This window comes from Pleurodeles waltl, chromosome 1_2 (assembly GCF_031143425.1).
Source record: "Pleurodeles waltl isolate 20211129_DDA chromosome 1_2, aPleWal1.hap1.20221129, whole genome shotgun sequence".
NCBI classification, from domain to species: Eukaryota; Metazoa; Chordata; class Amphibia; order Caudata; family Salamandridae; genus Pleurodeles; species Pleurodeles waltl.
This window is the reverse complement of record NC_090437.1, coordinates 1,300,593,355-1,300,614,123: the sequence shown is the minus strand read 5'-3', so window position 1 is coordinate 1,300,614,123 and position 20,769 is coordinate 1,300,593,355. Positions and strand designations below refer to the sequence as shown.

Here is a 20,769-nt window from a genome sequence, read left to right as displayed (position 1 = left end):
TGTGTTTATTTCTGTACATGGTACCAGTACTATTGCTTCTTTTTGCAGTAGTGCTTGAACTTCTATTTCTAGGAGGTCTAAATGCTGTTTTGACATTTTTTGTGTTTTTGGTGGGATATTTGGAGGGATCTGTAGAAATTCTATGCAATAACCATGTTGGATAATTGCTAAGACCCAAGTGTCTGTTGTTATATCCACCCACGATTGATAAAACTGACTTAGTCTTCCCCCCACTGGTGTTATGTGGAGGGGTTGAGTGACTTTTAAGTCACTGTTTGGTTGTTGGGGTTTTGGGGCTTTGAAATTTTCCCCGGATTCTCAGGAATTGTCCCCCTCTGTACTGGCCCCGAAAACCTCCCCTTTGGTACTGTCCCTGGTAGGTAGACGGTGTTGATTGTGAGGTGCTGGCTTGTGTGGCCTGACCCCGAAACCCCCCTCTGAAGGTTGTTTTACGGAAGGTGCCGAAAGTGCCTCTGCTTTGCGGGGAGTAGAGCGCGCCCATGGCCTTGGCTGTGTCAGTGTCCTTTTTCAGCTTCTCAATCGCAGTGTCAACCTCTGGTCCGAACAATTGTTGTTCGTTGAACGGCATATTGAGTACTGCTTGCTGTATTTCTGGTTTAAAGCCAGACGTGCGTAACCATGCGTGCCTTCTGATGGTTACTGCAGTGTTTATTGTCCTTGCAGCTGTGTCCGCTGCATCCATAGAGGAGCGTATTTGGTTATTGGAGATGTTTTGTCCCTCCTCAACCACCTGTTTTGCCCGCTTTTGAAATTCTTTGGGTAGATGCTCGATGAGACGCTGCATCTCGTCCCAATGGGCTCTGTCATAACGCGCTAGGAGCGCCTGAGAGTTTGCGATGCGCCACTGGCTTGCAGCTTGTACAGCGACTCTTTTCCCAGCTGTGTCGAATTTTCGGCTTTCCTTATCCGGGGGTGGTGCATCGCCCGATGTGTGTGAATTGGCTCTTTTGCGAGCTGCTCCTACCACGACTGAGTCTGGTGGCAGTTGAGAGGTGATAAAAGCAGGGTCTGTGGGAGGTGCTTTATATTTTTTCTCTACCCTCGGAGTGATCGCTCTACTCATGACAGGGTCTTTGAAGATTTGCTTCGCGTGCCTTAGCATTCCTGGAAGCATAGGCAGGCTTTGGTAGTTGCTATGGGTGGAGGAGAGGGTGTTAAAAAGGAAGTCATCCTCGACAGCTTCTGTGTGTAACGACACGTTGTGGAATTCTGCTGCCCTAGCTACCACCTGCGCATACGCTGTGCTGTCCTCAGGTGGTGAGGGCTTGGTAGGGTATGACTCTGGACTATTGTCTGACACTGGGGCGTCGTATAGGTCCCAAGCATCTTGGTCATCTTGGCTCATGGTGGTGTGAGCCGGTGAATGTGACTGAGTTTGTGCCGGTGATATCTGAGTTACAGGTGGAGGAGAGGGTGGCGGAGTTGCTTTCTTTGCCACCTTTGCTTGTGGTGTTAGTTGTTCAGTTTGGAACTCTAGTCTCTTTTTTCTCCTGATTGGTGGAAGAGTGCTAATCTTCCCTGTTCCACTCTGGATGAAGATCCCCTTTTGTGTATGGTCTACATCAGTAGTCTGTAACTCCTCTTCAAACCTGTGTTTACGCATTTGAGAGGACAATGATTGTTCCTCTGAATATGAGCCGGTAGTGGGTTCGGTTGCTGGTTGTTTTGGCACAGAAACTGTCTTTTTGTTTTCGGCTCCGAGGCGAATCTCTTCTTTTTCGGAGTCGAGCCTTCTCGGCGTCGATCATCCTCTGTGCCGCTGTCTCTGCGTCGAGCAGCGTCGGCTCCGCTTTCTCGGCGTCGATCTTTTTCGGCAACACTTTCTCGGTCCCGAGAATGTTGTGTGCCTGTGTCTCGACCCGAGTCGGACGTTCTGGGCACCAGTTCGGCCTTTTTCGGTGCCGATGGACGGTCACCTTTATGGGTTGAGCCATGGCCAGTTGGCAGTGGCGTCCCCTGGGCCTTGTCTGTTTTCTTGTGCTGTGTGCTTTGACGTCTTACTCAGTTTCATCGACGTCGAATTCATCAGAGTCCGATTCATGGATGGAGAAGGCTTCCTCCTCTTCTCCTTGTTCCTCGAACTCTCGGTGTTCTGTCGGCGTGGACGCCATCTGTAATCTTCTGGCTCGACGGTCACGGAGCGTTTTTCGAGACCAGAACGCACGACGGGCCTCACAAGTTTCTTCTTTGTGCTAGGGTGACAGGCACAAGTTACAGAACGAATGTTGGTCCGTATATGGATATTTATTGTGGCATTTAGGACAGAATCGGAACGGGGTCCGTTCCATCGGTGTCTATGTTACACGCGGTCGGGCCGACCAGGCCCCGACGGGGGGATCGAAATTACCCCGAAGGGCTACCGGAGCTCTTCACGATTCGGTGTTGATTCTAACTATCCCGACGTAGTTTTTCGAAGTTTTGACTATCTTTCCGTCCCGAAACCCGGAGCGAAAAGGAACACGTCCGAACCCGAGGGCGGAAAAAAAACAATCTAAGATGGAGCCGACGCCCATGCGCAATGGAAGCAAAGAGGAGGAGTCCCTCGGTCTCGTGACTCAAGAGACTTCTTCGAAGAAAAACAACTTGTAACACTCCGACCCAACACCAGATGGCGGACTGTGCACAATGAAAATGTCACTTACCCAGTGTACATCTGTTCGTGGCATCAGTCGCAGTAGATTCGCATGTTCTGCAATAGCTCGCCATCTGGTGTTGGGCCGGAGTGTTACAAGTTGTTTTTCTTCGAAGAAGTCTTTCGAGTCACGGGACCGAGTGACTCCTCCTTTTGTCTCCATTGCGCATGGGCGTCGACTCCATCCTCGATTGTTTTTCCCTGCAGAGGGTGAGGTAGGAGTTGAATTGTAGTAATAGTGCCCATGCAATGGAGTGACTAAGTATGCACTTATTTAAGGTTGAGATGATACATATATAAATAATTGAAGGTAACTTCCAAACTGCTACAGGCTCCCGGGGAGGCGGGTGGGCACATGCGAATCTACTGCGACTGATGCCACGAACAGATGTACACTGGGTAAGTGACATTTTCAGTTCGATGGCATCTGTCGCTGTAGATACGCATGTTCTGCAATAGACTAGTAAGCAGTTATTTCCCCAAAAGCGGTGGATCAGCCTGTAGGAGTGGAAGTAGTCTGAAATAATGTCCTTAATACAGCTTGACCTACTGTGGCTTGTTGTGCGGATAACACGTCTACACAGTAGTGCTTGGTGAATGTGTGAGGCGTAGACCATGTGGCTGCCTTACATATTTCTTGCATTGGGATGTTTCCTAGAAAGGCCATGGTAGCACCTTTCTTTCTGGTTGAGTGTGCCCTTGGTGTAATGGGCAGCTGTCGTTTAGCTTTAAGGTAGCAGATTTGGATGCATTTAACTATCCATCTGGCTATACCTTGTTTTGAAATTGGGTTTCCTGCATGAGGTTTTTGAAATGCAATAAAGAGTTGTTTAGTCTTTCTGATGTTCTTTGTTCTGTCAATGTAATACATTAATGCTCTTTTGACATCTAATGTATGTAGTGCCCTTTCAGCTACGGTATCTGGCTGTGGAAAGAACACCGGAAGTTCCACTGTTTGATTTAGATGGAACGGTGAAATAACCTTTGGCAAAAATTTAGGATTGGTCCTTAGGACGACTTTATTTTTGTGTAGTTGTATAAAAGGTTCCTGTATAGTAAACGCCTGAATCTCGCTTACTCTTCTCAGGGAAGTAATGGCGATGAGAAATGCCACCTTCCAGGTTAGGAACTGTATGTCGCAGGAGTGCATGGGTTCAAAAGGTGGACCCATAAGTCTAGTTAGGACAACATTTAGGTTCCATGAAGGAACAGGTAGTGTTCTTGGTGGTATAATTCTCCTAAGGCCCTCCATGAATGCTTTAATGACTGGTATTTTATATAGGGAAGTTGAATAGGTAGTCTGCAGGTATGCAGATATTGCTGCAAGGTGAATCTTAATGGAAGAGAAAGCTAGGTTAGATTTTTGTAAGTGAAGCAAGTAACCCACTACATGTTCTGGAGTTGTGTGTAATGGTTGTATTTGATTAATATGGCAGTAGCAAACAAACCTCTTCCATTTACTTGCATAGCAGTGCCTGGTGGATGGCCTTCTTGCTTGTTTTATGACTTCCATACATTCTTGGGTAAGTTGTAAGTGCCCGAATTCTAGGATTTCAGGAGCCAGATTGCTAGATTCAGCGATGCTGGATCTGGGTGTCTGATCTTTTGGTTGTGCTGTGTCAACAGATCTGGCCTGTTGGGCAATTTGACGCAGGGTACCACTGATAGGTCTAGCAGCGTTGTGTACCAGGGTTGCCTTGCCCAAGTTGGTGCTATCAATATGAGTTTGAGTTTGCTTTGACTGAGTTTGTTTACCAGGTAAGGAAGGAGAGGGAGAGGAGGAAAAGCGTAAGCAAATATCCCTGACCAGTTCATCCATAGGGCATTGCCTTGGGATTGTTTGTGTGGGTATCTGGATGCGAAGTTTTGGCATTTTGCGTTCTCCCTTGTCGCAAACAAGTCTATCTGAGGTGTTCCCCAGAGTTTGAAATAAGTGTTCAGTATTTGGGGGTGAATTTCCCATTCGTGGACCTGTTGGTGATCTCGAGAGAGATTGTCTGCGAGTTGATTTTGTATCCCTGGTATAAACTGTGCAATTAGGCGAATTTGGTTGTGAATTGCCCAATGCCAAATTTTTTGTGCTAACATGCTTAACTGCGTGGAGTGCGTCCCTCCCTGCTTGTTTAGATAATACATTGTTGTCATGTTGTCTGTTTTGACGAGAATGTATTTGTGAACTATTATTGGTTGGAAAGCTTTTAGTGCTTGAAAAACTGCAAGAAGTTCTAGGTGATTGATATGCAGTTTTGTTTGATGTACGTTCCATTGTCCTTGTATGCTGTGTTGATCGAGGTGTGCTCCCCACCCTGTCATGGAAGCATCTGTTATTACGTATTGTGGCACTGGGTCTTGAAAAGGCCGCCCCTTGTTTAAATTTATGTTGTTCCACCACAGAAGCGAGAGGTAAGTTTGGCGGTCTATTAACACCAGATCTAGAAGGTGACCCTGTGCTTGAGACCACTGTGATGCTAGGCATTGTTGTAAGGGCCTCATGTGCAGTCTTGCGTTTGGGACAATGGCTATGCATGATGACATCATGCCTAGGAGTTGTAATACCATCTTTGCTTGTATGTTTTGTGTTGGATACATGCGTTGTATGATGGTGTTGAAATTTTGAATTCTTTGTGGACTTGGAGTGGCTACTCCTTTTGATGTGTCTATTATGGCTCCCAGGTATTGTTGTACCTTGCGTGGCCGAATCTTGGATTTTGTGAAATTGACGGTGAACCCTAGTTTGAAGAGGGTTTGTATGATATGATTTGTGTGATTTGAGCACTCTATTAACGAATGGGCCTTGATTAGCCAGTCGTCTAGATATGGGAACATATGTATTTCCTGCCTTTTGATGTGTGCAGCGACTACCGCTAGACATTTGGTAAAGACTCTTGGTGCGGTTGTTAATCCGAAAGGCAGTACCTTGAATTGGTAATGTATTCCTTTGAATACAAACCTTAGGTATTTCCTGTGCGATGGGTGAATTGGTATATGGAAATAAGCATCCTTGAGGTCTAAAGTTGCCATGTAGTCGTGCAGCTTTAGCAATGGCAATACTTCTTGTAGTGTGACCATGTGGAAGTGGTCTGATTTGATGAAAGTGTTGACTACTCTGAGGTCTAGGATTGGTCTCAGTGTTTTGTCCTTCTTTGGTATCAGAAAGTACAGTGAGTAAACTCCTGTGTTTATTTGTGTGTTTGGCACTAATTCGATTGCATTCTTTTGCAATAGTGCCTGCACTTCTATCTCTAGGAGATTGGAATGGTGTGTTGTTAAATTTTGTGCTTTTGGTGGTATGTTTGGAGGGAACTGTAGAAATTCTATGCAGTAACCATGTTGGATAATTGCTAGAACCCAAGTGTCTGTAGTGATTTTCTCCCATGCTCTGTAATAATGACCTATTCGTCCCCCCACTGGTGTTGTGTGGAGGGGGTGAGTGACATGTGAGTCACTGTTTAGTAGTAGGGGTTTTGGGGCTTTGGAATCTTCCTCTATTTCTAGGGAATTGCCCTCCTCTATATTGTCCCCGAAAACCTCCTCTATACTGTCCTTGGTAACTGGACGGTGTGGCTTGTGAGGTGCTGGCTTGTGTGCTTTGACCCCGAAACCCCCCTCGAAAGGGCGTTTTACGGAATGAGCTGTAATTCCCTCTGCTCTGCGGGGAGTAGAGTGCGCCCATGGCTTTGGCAGTGTCCGTATCTTTTTTGAGTTTCTCAATCGCTGTGTCCACTTCTGGACCGAACAGTTCTTTTTCATTAAAAGGCATATTGAGAACTGCTTGTTGAATCTCTGGTTTAAATCCAGACGTTCGGAGCCATGCATGCCTTCTGATAGTTACAGATGTATTAATTGTCCGTGCAGCTGTATCTGCAGCGTCCATGGAGGAGCGGATCTGGTTGTTGGAGATGGCCTGTCCCTCCTCAACCACTTGTTTTGCCCTATTTTGGAAGTCTTTGGGCAGATGTTCAATGAGATGTTGCATCTCGTCCCAGTGGGCTCTGTCATAGCGCGCAAGTAGTGCCTGGGAGTTCGCGATGCGCCACTGGTTTGCAGCTTGTGCTGCGACTCTTTTACCAGCTGCATCAAACTTGCGGCTTTCTTTATCTGGGGGTGGTGCATCTCCAGATGTGTGAGAGTTGGCCCTTTTCCTAGCTGCTCCTACAACAACAGAGTCTGGTGGCAGCTGTGTTGTGATGAAAGCCGGGTCTGTAGGAGGCGGCTTATACTTTTTTTCCACCCTTGGTGTGATTGCCCTACTTTTGACCGGGTCCTTAAATATGTCTTTTGCGTGCCGGAGCATACCAGGGAGCATAGGCAGGCTTTGGTAGGAGCTGTGGGTGGAGGAGAGTGTGTTGAACAGGAAATCATCCTCGACCTGTTCTGAGTGGAGGCTTACGTTGTGAAATTGTGCTGCTCTAGCCACCACCTGAGAGTACGCGGTGCTGTCTTCTGGTGGAGATGGTTTTGTAGGGTATGCCTCTGGGCTGTTATCTGACACTGGGGCGTCGTATAGGTCCCATGCGTCCTGGTCTTGGTCACCCTGGCTCATGGTGGTGTGAGCTGGGGAGTGTGATGGCGTTTGTGCTGGTGAAACGTTAATCACGGGCGGAGGAGAGGGTGGTGGTGTAACTCTTTTCACCACTTTTGGTTGTGGTGCTTGTTCCGTCTGGAACTCCAACCTTCTCTTTCTCCTAATGGGGGGAAGGGTGCTTATTTTTCCTGTCCCCTGCTGAATGAAGATACGCTTTTGCGTATGGTCCGCATCAGTTGCTTGTAGCTCTTCCTCAAACCTATGCTTCTGCATTTGGGAGGTTAGCGAGTGCTCTTCTGTATAAGAGCCTGAAGCTGGGTCGCTTGCAGTTTGTTTCGGCGTCGAAACTGTGTCTGCGTGTTTTTTCGGCTCCGAGGTGACTTTTTTCCTTTTCGGGGCCGAAACCTCTCGGCGTCGATCTGTTTCGGTGCCGCTGTCTCGGCGTCGAGCCGTGTCCACACCGGCATCTCGGTGTCGAGGCTTGTCTCCAGCACTTTCTCGGTCCCGAGAAGGCTGCGTGCCGGTGTCTCGACCGGAGTCGGACGATCTCGGCACTGTTTGGGCCTTTTTCGGTGCCGACGGTCGGTCACCGATTTTATGGGTTGAGCCATGGCCTGGTGGCAGTGGCGTCCCCTGGGCCTTGTAAATGTTTCTTTGTGTGGTTTTCGAAGTCTTACTCACGGTTTGTGTATCGTCGAATCCTTCGGAGTCTGAGTCTTGGATCGAGAAGGTACCTTCCTCTTCCTGTTCCTCGAACTCCCGTCGGGCTGTCGGTGCGGACGCCATTTGAAGTCTTCTGGCTCGACGGTCTCGGAGTGTTTTTCGGGACCGGAACGCACGACAGGCCTCGCAGGTGTCTTCGCTGTGCTCAGGTGACAGGCACAGGTTGCAGACCAAGTGTTGGTCTGTGTAGGGGTATTTATTGTGGCATTTGGGGCAGAAACGGAACGGGGTCCGTTCCATCGGCGTTCTTCAGCACGCGGTCGGGCCGACCAGGCCCCGACGGAGGATCGAAAAATTACCCCGAAGGGCACCGGAGCTCTTCGATCTTCGATGCGGTGTTGAATGTAAGTATGCCGATCCCGAACGCAACAATACCGACGAAAATCTTCAGAAATTAACTATTTTTTCTGTTCCGAAACTCGGAGCGACAGGAACACGTCCGAACCCGATGGCGGAAAAAAAACAATCGAGGATGGAGTCGACGCCCATGCGCAATGGAGACAAAAGGAGGAGTCACTCGGTCCCGTGACTCGAAAGACTTCTTCGAAGAAAAACAACTTGTAACACTCCGGCCCAACACCAGATGGCGAGCTATTGCAGAACATGCGTATCTACAGCGACAGATGCCATCGAACCATGTGTATCTGCAGCAACAGATGCCATCGAACAGTCACTTTTCTAGAGGGCCTTACAGCCTTAAGGCAGGATGCACTATACCACAGGTGAGGGAATCGTTGCATGAGCACTATGCCCCTACAGTGTCCAAGTCCATTCTTAGACACTAAGTGCAGTGTGGCCATATTAAGTACATGGTCTAGGAATTTGTCATTACGAACTCCACAGCTCCATGATGGCTTCATTAAATGCTGTGACGTTTGGCATCAGTGTGGGTCTAATGCGCTGAGAACTTTGATACCCGTGTTGGATTTATAGAAAACAAAAATGCACCCAGAAGGCCTCTTAGAGATGACCCCTGTATTTCACCCAATCCTACAGTGTAGGGCTGACCGGTCTTTGCCAGCCTGTCACTTAGACAAGTTTCTGACGCAATGGGGTGATAGCCTTTGTGCTCTCTGAAATCTCAGTAGGAAGCTGGCATGGTGGCATGGTGTGTGGTGTGTGGTGAGCAGCTATGGTATCACCTTATACAAGGTCCCGGTATCCCTTTACTAGTGAGGTGTAGTCAATGTCTAGGAAGCCAGGCTCTCTAGAGGTAGCTGTGGATGAGCAGCCATGACTTATCTAGGAGACATGCAAAGCGTATGCAATACCACTAAAGTCACACAGCACTTACACACAAGAAAGAAAACTCAGTGTTACAAAAATAAAGGTACTTTATTTTAGTAAAAATTTCAAAAAGTACTAGAAAGGCAAACCTCCAATAGGAAGTAACACTAAATATATACACTAGCAATTGGCATAGAAAGTGATAGAAAATAGTACACATGCAAATAGATAAGTGACCCTAGGGGGAGGCCAAACAACATACTAAAAAATGGAATGCGAACACAGGGCCCCCATTTAGGTAAGTGGAATGCGTAGAGGGGAGCTGGGGGGGGGGGGGGGGGGGGGGGGAGAGAATAGGAAAACCCAAAGGTAAGAACAACAGTGCCTCCTAGCGATCAGGAGGAAAGGAGTAAATTACTAGTTTTTCCCAAACCACCCAAAAGGACTAAAAAGATGAAAATGCAACACCCAGACAAGACTTCAAGAAGCCAGTGGTGGATTCCTGAAGAGGAAGACTTGTGGAAGAAGGGGACCAAGTCCAAGAGGAGTAAGAGCTACTACTCACCCAGCTGTAGATGCTGGTGTGGTCGATGGGGATGTGAGGGTAGGCAATGCAGCCCCGGAGTCACTGAATAGTTCCTGGAGGATGCAACTGATGTCCCACACCAGATGGATGATTACAGTCAGTGTCGTGGAAAAACCAACAACAAGCCCTGGCAAAGGCAGAAGCGAAAGTGGAGCTGCCCGGGGACCAGCAACATCCTGGATTCAACCCACGGGGTTGGTCCTAGGGGGACCCTCATCAAGGCAGAGTCCACAGAAGAAAAGGAAGCCCCCACAGGAGACCCACGGGAAGAGGAAGCAGGAGTCGCAGAGGAGCCCAGGCAGCACAACTGGACAAGGGTCCCACAGCGCAGGAGAAGCACACAGAGGGTTGTGTGTCGCAGGAAGAATGGCTGGGGCTACACAGAGCCTTAAGATCCCGTGGAGGAGATGCCAACAAGCCTCGGTAGCTGCAAAAGATGCAGTGCACGGGGGTACTGGAAATGTGCCCTTCAAAGCCAACCAGTGGCTGGGTGCTGGGTGGCTTACCTCTCCCAAGGAAGTCATACCTATTTCTAAGGGGAAAGGGGTTTACCTCCCTCTCCCAAAGGAAAACCTTTGATCTGCCTTCCTGGGTTTGATCATAAGCAGCAGGAGGGCAGAAAACTGTCTGAGGGGTGGCAGCAGCTGGGCTGCCCAGAAAACCCCGTTAGCCTTGTGGTAACAATGCTGGACTCATATTTCCAATGCTTGCAACAGTATTGGGGTATGATTCAGTCATGTTGGATATCAGTCTTACCATTATGCAGCTGGACATAGGTAGTGACCTATGGGAAGGTAGACCGGTATATACTATTTCGAAGTAAGAAATAGTGTGCACAGAGTCCAAGGGTTCCCCTTAGAGGCAAGATAGTGGCAAAAGTAGATAATTCTAATGCTCTATTTTGTGATAGTGTGGTCGAGCAGTAGGCTTATCCAAGGAGTAGTGTTAAGCATTTGTTGCACACACACAGGCAATAAATGAGGAACACACAAAGACTTACTGTAGGAAGTTGGCTCTGTATGTGCTATTTCAAAGTAAGGAATAGCATGCACAGAGTCCAAGGGTTCCCCTTAGAGGTAAAATAGTGGTAAAAAGAGATAATACTAATGCTCTATTTTGTGGTAGTGTGGTCGAGCAGTAGGCTTATCCAAGGAGTAGTGTTAAGCATTTGTTGTACATACACATAGACAATAAATGAGGTACACACACTCAGAGACAAATCCAGCCAATAGGTTTTGTTATAGAAAAATATCTTTTCTTAGTTTATTTTAAGAACCACAGGTTCAAATTTAACATGTAATATCTTGTTTGAAAGGTATTGCAGGTAAGTACATTAGGAACTTTGAATCATTTCAATTGCATGTATACTTTTCAAGTTATTCACAAATAGCTACTTTAAAAGTGGACACTTAGTGCAATTTTCACAGTTCCTGGGGGAGGTAAGTTTTTGTTAGTTTTACCAGGTAAGTAAGACACTTACAGGGTTCAGTTCTTGGTCCAAGGTAGCCCACCGTTGGGGGTTCAGAGCAACCCCAAAGTTACCACACCAGCAGCTCAGGGCCGGTCAGGTGCAGAGTTCAAAGTGGTGCCCAAAACGCATAGGCTTCAATGGAGAGAAGGGGGTGCCCCGGTTCCAGTCTGCCAGCAGGTAAGTACCCGCGTCTTCGGAGGGCAGACCAGGGGGGTTTTGTAGGGCACCGGGGGGGACACAAGCCCACACAGAAATTTCACCCTCAGCGGCGCGGGGGCGGCCGGGTGCAGTGTTAGAACAAGCGTCGGGTTCGCAATGGAAGTCAATGAGAGATCAAGGGATCTCTTCAGCGCTGCAGGCAGGCAAGGGGGGGCTTCCTCGGGGAAACCTCCACTTGGGCAAGGGAGAGGGACTCCTGGGGGTCACTTCTGCAGTGAAAGTCCGGTCCTTCAGGTCCTGGGGGCTGCGGGTGCAGGGTCTTTTCCAGGCGTCGGGACTTAGGTTTCAGAGAGTCGCGGTCAGGGGAAGCCTCGGGATTCCCTCTGCAGGCGGCGCTGTGGGGGCTCAGGGGGGACAGGTTTTGGTACTCACAGTCGTAGAGTAGTCCGGGGGTCCTCCCAGAGGTGTTGGTTCTCCACCAGCCGAGTCGGGGTCGCCGGGTGCAGTGTTGCAAGTCTCACGCTTCTTGCGGGGAGATTGCAGGGTTCTTTAAAGCTGCTCCTTTGGATAAAGTTGCAGTCTTTTTGGAGCAGGTCCGCTGTCCTCGGGAGTTTCTTGTCGTCTTCGAAGCAGGGCAGTCCTCAGAGGATGCAGAGGTCGCTGGTCCCTTTGGAAGGCGTCGCTGGAGCAGAGTTCTTTGGAAGGCAGGAGACAGGCCGGTGAGTTTCTGGAGCCAAGGCAGTTGTTGTCTTCTGGTCTTCCTCTGCAGGGGTTTTCAGCTAGGCAGTCCTTCTTCTTGTTGTTGCAGGAATCTAATTTTCTAGGGTTCAGGGTAGCCCTTAAATACTAAATTTAAGGGCGTGTTTAGGTCTGGGGGGTTAGTAGCCAATGGCTACTAGCCCTGAGGGTGGGTACACCCTCTTTGTGCCTCCTCCCAAGGGGAGGGGGTCACAATCCTAACCCTATTGGGGGAATCCTCCATCTGCAAGATGGAGGATTTCTAAAAGTTAGAGTCACCTCAGCTCAGGACACCTTAGGGGCTGTCCTGACTGGCCAGTGACTCCTCCTTGTTGCATTCTTTGTTCCCTCCAGCCTTGCCGCCAAAAGTGGGGGCCGTGGCCGGAGGGGGCGGGCAACTCCACTAAGCTGGAGTGCCCTGCTGGGCTGTGACAAAGGGGTGAGCCTTTGAGGCTCACCGCCAGGTGTTACAGCTCCTGCCTGGGGGAGGTGTTAGCATCTCCACCCAGTGCAGGCTTTGTTACTGGCCTCAGAGTGACAAAGGCACTCTCCCCATGGGGCCAGCAACATGTCTCTAGTGTGGCAGGCTGCTGGAACCAGTCAGCCTACACAGATAGTTGGTTAAGTTTCAGGGGGCACCTCTAAGGTGCCCTCTGTGGTGTATTTTACAATAAAATGTACACTGGCATCAGTGTGCATTTATTGTGCTGAGAAGTTTGATATCAAACTTCCCAGTTTTCAGTGTAGCCATTATGGTGCTGTGGAGTTCGTGTAAAACACACTCCCAGACCATATACTCCTATGGCTACCCTGCACTTACAATGTCTAAGGTTTTGCTTAGACACTGTAGGGGCACAGTGCTCATGCACTGGTACCCTCACCTATGGTATAGTGCACCCTGCCTTAGGGCTGTAAGGCCTGCTAGAGGGGTGTCTTACCTATACTGCATAGGCAGTGAGAGGCTGGCATGGCACCCTGAGGGGAGTGCCATGTCGACTTACTCATTTTGTTCTCACTAGCACACACAGGCTTGTAAGCAGTGTGTCTGTGCTGAGTGAGGGGTCTCTAGGGTGGCATAATACATGCTGCAGCCCTTAGAGACCTTCCCTGGCATCAGGGCCCTTGGTACCAGAGGTACCAGTTACAAGGGACTTATCTGGATGCCAGGGTGTGCCAATTGTGGAAACAATGGTACATTTTAGGTGAAAGAACACTGGTGCTGGGGCCTGGTTAGCAGGGTCCCAGCACACTTCTCAGTCAAGTCAGCATCAGTATCAGGCAAAAAGTGGGGGGTAACTGCAACAGGGAGCCATTTCTTTACACTTACTCTAGGCCAATAGGTTTTTATATTGAAAAATATATTTTCTTAGTTTATTTTAAGAACCTCAGGTTCAAGATTTACATTAAGCACTTTAAATGTAAGGTACTTCACTTAGATACTTTAGGAACTTTGAATGAAAACAATATCATGTACAGTCTTTGTAAAAATGGCAATAAGCTATTTTCAAAGTAGACACTGCAAAAATCAACAGTTCCTGGGGGAGGTAAGTAAAGGTTAGATTAGGAGGTAAGTAAAACACAAGTCTCAGTTCTGGGGCATAGGCAGCCCACTGTTGGGGGGTTCAAGGCAACCCCAAAGTTACCACACCAGAAGATCAGGGCCAGTCAGGTGCAGAGGTCAATGGAGGTGCCCAAAACACATAGGCGCCTATGGAGAACAAGGGTGCTCTGGTTCGAGTTTGCAGCAGGTAAGTACCTGCACCCTCGGGGGCAGACCAGTTTTTTTTTTGTAGAGCACGGGGGGGGGGGGGGAGAACACAAGTAGGCACATACACAAAACAGGGCCGGCCGGGTGCAGTGTGCAAAGCAGGCGTCTGGTTTTAGATAGGAAACAATGGAAGGACCCAAGGGTCACTCTAGCGGTGCAGGCAGGCACAGGGGGACTTCTCGGGCCAGCCACCACCTGGGCTAGGCAGAAGGTCACCTGGGGGTCACTCCTGCACTGAGGTTCGGTTCCCAAGCCACTGGTTTGCTTTGAAGTGCATAAACCCGCCCACATCGGGACATCTTGTTTCCAAGATTGGCAGGGAACTCTGTGACCATCAGAGAGGCCATGCCAGGAAGGTGACGCCAGAGCCCCCTCCTGGTTAGGTGACCAATCCCCCTTCCAGGGCTATTTAGGGTATCTCTTGGGTGGGTCCTCAGATTCAGCGTGCAAGATTCCAGCAGGACTCCTCTGCAATGTTAACTTAGACTCCTGGCCTCCAGAACTGCGACTGGAACCTCCAGAACCAAACAAGCACCTTCCAAGAAGAAAGGACTCTTCAGCAACATTGTTTCCAAGGCTCCTGTCAGTTTTGCAACAATTTCCTTGCCATGCATCCTCAGAAGACCGCAACGCTTCACCCTTTACAAGAAGGAATCTCCCTTGGAGTGAAGGAGTCACTCCCCTGCAACTGCAGACACCTACGACAAGCGACGACCGGTGGAGTGGATCCCCTCTTGCTGAACTGCGTGGATCCTGCATCACAGGTGGTCGTCCGGAGTAGTCCTCTAGGTTCTCTCTGCCAGCTGTCCAACTGTGGTGGAGGTAAGCCTTTGCCTTACCATGCAGGACAGTATCCCTGTGCACCACATCCTTTGCAGCTGCCAAGGCTTGTTTGCTTCTCTTCCAAGGGATCTTCAGGCAACATGTAGCTCCAGCCCCCAGCACTCCAATCTGCAAAGCACAGCCTCCTGCGTGGTTCCTCTGTGGCGTGGGATCCACTTTTGTAGTGCTGCGTGGGCTCCTCCTGAGACTCCAGTGTTCCTGACCTGTGGCGTCTGCAACGCTAATGGTCCCCCGTGACTTCCCCTCCTAGGTTGAGTACTCCTGGGCCTTGCTGGTCCCCAGAAGCACCTCTACCACTAACCGCAAGTTTTCCTTTGGCAAGGCTTATTATTGGAAATCCTGCACTGACCCCACTCTGCAATCTTCCTTCCGGCGCGGGAAATCTTTGGCATCCATCTGGAACTCTTCTCCGGCTCCTCTGCTGAAGTGCTGACCTGTTCTTCAGTACAGTCGACCAACTCCTGCATCCACGGCTGGGTGGGTAGTACTTCTTCTACTCCTCCTAGACTTTGTACCCTCTCTCCACAGGTCGTCTTTCTTCAGGAATACACCACTGGTTTTCTTGCAGCCTTCTCTGGGTGTCTTGAGGAAAATTCAGTGTTTTACTTCGGCATTCCTGGTCGATGGAGGGTACTGTGTTACTTACCTTTGTGGTTCTCTAGTACTCCCAGCTCCTCTCTACACATTTTACTTGCCTAGGTGAGGGAACCTTGTTCGCATTTCATTGTTTTAGTATATGTTTGCGCCCCCCCCCCCCCCCGGGTCACTATTGGTTATTACTGTTTGCACTGTTTTCTAACCTTTTCTATGCCTATTTCTGATTGCTAGTGTATATATTCAGTGTTCTACTTATATCCCCAAGGGTGGGTCATCTGTCTAGTATTTTGTGGTGATTTATACCAAAAATAAAGTATCTTTATTTCTGTACAACTGAGTTTTTTCATGTGTGTAAGTGCTGTGTGGCTACAGTGGTATTGCATGAGCTTTGCATGTCTCCTAGATAAGCATTGGTTGCTCATCCACAGGTAGCTCTAGAGAGCATAGCTTCTAGACACTGCCTACATTACACTAAGAAGGGATACTTGGGTACCCACCACACACCAAGCCAGCTTCCTACAATACCATTCAAAAGAGTTGCATCCACAGCATCCTTAAAGGACCTTCAGCATCCTTCATCCCTTGCAACAGGACCACTTCAAGGAAACCACTGCAATGCGGCTAAAGTGCCTGAAACTGCTAAAGGATTGCTTCACCTGTTAAGTGAAGTATTCTTAACCTTGCTGGACCCCACTGACAGTCACCCCCAAATAATTCTTACTGAATGCATTAACAAAGCAGGTTTTCTTCTAAAAAGTTTACAAGCGTCCAAATCATTGAATTTGCCAAGGCATGTTCGCATTGCAGTGAAATTGCATATATTTATTATTCTTTGTAAAATCTTTATCTCCAGGAGCTAGAGTGTAGACTTACAACCACTAATAAAAACCTTACATGTATATATGCCTATACACACACATCTAACAAGAGTAGATGGAAGGCAAATAGAGGCATTACCACTTTCTCTTCATTCAAAATAAAATGCATCACTAAACTGACTTAGAACAATCTAAAATAACATTTGACATACCCTGCGTCAGAGTCTTCAGCAATCACCGTTTCACCCTATAATAAAAGAGCATGTTTAAACTATTATGTTGTGTTTTTTTTTTTTTAAAGGAAAACATTAACATTCTTAAACGTTTGAATTTTCACAAGTTTAAAAAAAACATTGTGAAGTAGTATGAATTCTGTATTACTCTGCAATTTGGCAAATGGGTCCGTGAACATTCTTCAAAATAATCTCTTCTGGGCATAGATCAAAAGTGCAGTTAAGGACATCAAGAGGAACTCTTGAATCCCTGCGAGCTACCTCCATCTTTATAATCATTTTCTGGTTTATGAATATATTATGCATTTATTTTCATCTCCTTTATTTGTAATTGTAACACGTTCTCTGGCAAAGTCAAATCTTATAGTTTCAAGCTTCAAAACTACTGTAACTGGCAAAGTATCAGTTTCTTTTAGCACTGTTGCAAAGAAAAATGTTACTTACCACGTAACCATCTGTTTTTGCAAAGTAGTGCTGAAGATTCACATGCTCTGCATACTTCTTCCACCTACTGTTGGGTCCGGAAGGTTGATAGTTGTTTTACTTCGAAAAGAATTTAGAGTCACCAAGTGTAGTGACTACTTATACAAAGCTGGCTCTGTGTTTATCCTATATAAAAATTAGATCTAGTGTGCACAGAGTCCAGGAGCTCCCCAAAAGGTTTAACAGAGAGCCCTTAAGTAAATTATACTAATGCTCTTTTCACCCTGTTTATCAACGAGGCGGTGCAAGTCGTATTCGATTGCTGTAAAGACGCGCCCTCCTTGAACAATCAAAAAATCCCGATCTTATTTGCTGATGACTCCCTTTTGATTACCAAAACTCCTATGGGTCTTCAGGTCCTAATGGACAGGTTTAGCTAATTCTGTGTCGATTACGGATTGGAGCTTAATCATAATAAAACCAAACTTATGGTTGTGGTAATACTAAGATATACCATCTTTCACATTAGGACCCCTCTAAGTAAGGTATGTTCCATCGATTACCTGGGGGGTAAGAATCAGCAATAATATGCATTGGGAGGCTCAGGTTGATAAAAGCATAGCCCTTCTATCGCACAGATCTGGGGCCATTTTGAGTTTTCATAAATCCACCACAGAGAGAGTGGTCTCTCCAGCCATCAAAATCTATTTGTCGAAGGCCCAGTGTAAGAAATGGCTCCCTGTTGCAGTTACCCCCCACTTTTTGCCTGATACTGATTTGACTGAGAAGTGTGCTGGGACCCTGCTAACCAGGCCCCAGCACCAGTGTTCTTTCACCTAAAATGTACCATTGTTTCCACAATTGGCACACCCCTGGCACACAGAAATGTCTCTTGTAAAAGGTACCACGGAAGGTCCCTAAGGGCTGCAGCATATGTTGTGCCACCCTAGGGGACCCCTCACCTAACAAATGCACACTGCCATTGCAGATTGTGTGTGTTGGTGGGGAGAAAAATATATATATTGTCTATGTCCTCACCTGTGGTATAGTGCACCCTGCCTTAGGGCTGTAAGGCCTGCTAGAGGGGTGACTTACCTATGCCACAGGCAGTATTTTGTGAGCATGGCATTCTGAGGGGGATGCCATGTCGACTTTGCCTTTTTCTCCCCACCAACACACAATCTGCAATGGCAGTGTCCATGTGTTAGTTGAGGGGTCCCTTAGGGTGGCACAACACATACTGCAGCCCTTAGAGACCTTCCCTGTTCACAGGGCCCTTGGTACCATTGGTACCTTTTACAACAGACTTATCTGTGTGCCAATTGTGGAACAATGGTACATTTTTTGTGAAAGAACACTGGTGCGGCCTGGTTAGCAGGGTCCCAGCACACTTCAGTCAAATCAGCATCAATATCAGGCAAAAAGTGGGGGGTAACTGCAACAGGGAGCCATTTTCCTACACTGTTGAATACACGTTACTCTTTGTCCGGAGGAGAGGTAGAAGACGGAGAGGTAGCGTGGGATTTACGAGCAGCCAATATTACCTCCCAATCAGGTGGCGGGGCAGACAGAAACAAAGGATCTTGCTCTGTAGGACGATACTTTTTCCTGTAGTCTGTAGGGAGCAGACTTAGTCGTAGCCGGCGCAAGGAAGGCTTCCATAGCAGGTTCTAAAAGGCCAGGTACCAGAGGTAGCAAAGGTCTGGCGGCTCTGGACGGTTGCAGTGTCTCAAATATAATCGAAGAAGATGGGGTAGGGGCAGCCATCGGAATGTTGAGTTTTGTCGCACCTCGGACCAGAACTTCATGAAATCAACCTGCGAGAACCGAAGTGGAGGCGAGTCTGATAAAGCAGGTGAGTAATCTCTGGTAGAGGACGATGAATCACTCTGATGGGCCCGTGATCTCGATCTAGGTCTAGATCTTTCAGCAGCCGGATGACTGATGGCCATGTTGAGACTGATTACACGATGTTGAGCACGGTCTCAGAGCTGAGGCACTGGAAGTGGTGCAGGTGCTGGATGAACCAAGTCAGTCGACCGCAGTGGTGTCAGACTTTGTGAAGGTTGAGTAGGGGACGTAGTAGCTGGTGGAGGAGAGGCATGAGGAGAAGGCCACGAAGGAAGAAGCACCAGAGAAGGAATGGCGCGAGTCCGATGAAGAATAGATTCTATTTCGTTTGACGTCGAGTAGTCCATCGACATCGAGGAGACAATCTGTCTCTCCTACTTCTAGGTGTCAATGTTGAGCGGGATCTCAACTTCGAAGCACGACGTCTGTTTACACCTCACCGTCAATATGCTCTTCGATGTCATGGAGTCTTCAATGTCGTGCGGTGTCTTGACATCGCACGTTGCCGCTCGTGCGACAGCGAGCCAGACTTCAGTGAGCATGTCAGCACCATACCTCCTCTCGAAGTAAATCTCCTAGACGTTGACTGGGACCGAAAACATTTCTTGAGAACGCCTCTCAGACCTTCCACATCCACTGGAAGCTAAGGGAAGAGCTCTGGTGGAAGACTGACCCTTCCCCTCGCTCTGAGGTCCCACTTGTTACCTGGCGACGCCTCTCTGCTCTCCCTTGAATGCGAATTGTCTTCCTGTCACGCAGGGTGCGACTGGAAAATGTTTTGGAGATGTCACAGGAGGCAGGTATGTGTGAAGACGGCAGACAGATACAGACCTCGTGAGGGTTAGTTTTGGCCTTTTTTCTGCCACATCGTGGACATTTGTCGACGAAAGAAGGCATTTTCTGGGAAAAAAGCCTTATTTACAGTCAGAAAGAGACAAAAATCAAGAAGTAAAGTCAAGACGTCGAGTGAAGCAGTGGTCATCAAAATGTTAACTATTTTAGAAGAAAAAACCTAAATAGGTCGAGCTCAATGCTCCAGGGTCCTGTCAGCAGGAGCTGGATAAAAGAACTGAGGTAACTTCCTCTCTGGGCATGATGGGATACTGGAGGACTGGCTGCTCTAAAAGGCACAGTCTCCTTTTTCTTCATTAAAAATGGCAGCCTATGGGCTACACTGAACTCCATCAGTGTTTTGCAATATAAAAAGCTTTGTGAAGGAATTTTTCTGCAAACTTTTTCACTCATTCAAGCATGTATCTCAAATTTGTCCATTTTTAAAGCAAACTGGATGAAGAATTTTCTAGGCTGCATATGGACATTCTTAAGTGACTTAGCAGCCGTTCCTGAAGTAAGGCGAACATTGACACTTAAGAAGTTATATTGGACAAAGTGATCCAGGGTCCCTGCAAGCGGGCAGAACTATTCAACGGTTATTATAAATGGAAATCCCCTACGAGAGAAACAATCTTACAAAGGACTCTATGTCCATGTGCAGTATTACCAAGAGGAGCAGTCTCTCGATCCTGTCACTTGAAAACCACCTTCGAAGAAAAACTTGCAATACTCAGAGCCCAACACTAGATGGCAAACTTATGCAAAGCATGTATATCTACAGCTACACGTCATTGCACATAAACTACACTCACGACATACCCAGCTGTAGCAGATATTTTGATAAAGGCTTAAGATCACTAGCTCACTACAAAAAAACAAACAGACCTTAGTGAAGTAGAAACATTTGCAGGCTCATCTGATTCTAAAAATACATTTCTAATGAAGTCAAACTGGTAACTCCAAAAAAGTGACTTACTGGCAAAGGTTTTCTCTTAGAAGATAGGGTGCATTTCAATGTAGTATTACCCAGGTTACATGGATAGTTCAATGAGAAGTTATACATTGCTCTAGCGTTCTTTGCGCTGTCAAGATGCAGAATTGCCTGTCAAAAACACAAAGTTGACCAATCAAAAATTACAGCCTCAGAAAAAAGATCTCATACAAATCAATTTCAGAAGAATGAATCAAATATTTGAGAACAACTTACTTTCGGCAACAAACTATCAGGTAGAGATATTCTAGTTGCAGATTCCTTACTTTAGAATTTCTGCCACGCGTCAGACTGGATCTGGAGATTTTTCTTTGAGCTGCACCCTTGCA

The 20,769-nt window shown here is 47.6% G+C and overlaps 1 protein-coding gene across 1 annotated transcript in view; it reads right to left on the bottom strand.

Moving 5' to 3' along the window:
- ZNF638 (zinc finger protein 638) overlaps positions 1-20,769 on the bottom strand; it is a 383,308-nt gene that overhangs the window by 208,241 nt on the left and 154,298 nt on the right. The window contains exons 9-10 of the mRNA XM_069205880.1: positions 20,426-20,551; positions 16,321-16,355 (exon numbers count right to left, since the gene is read on the bottom strand). Of these exons, the coding sequence (XP_069061981.1) occupies positions 16,321-16,355; positions 20,426-20,551 (161 nt within the window). The remainder of the gene's footprint in view (positions 1-16,320; positions 16,356-20,425; positions 20,552-20,769) is intronic.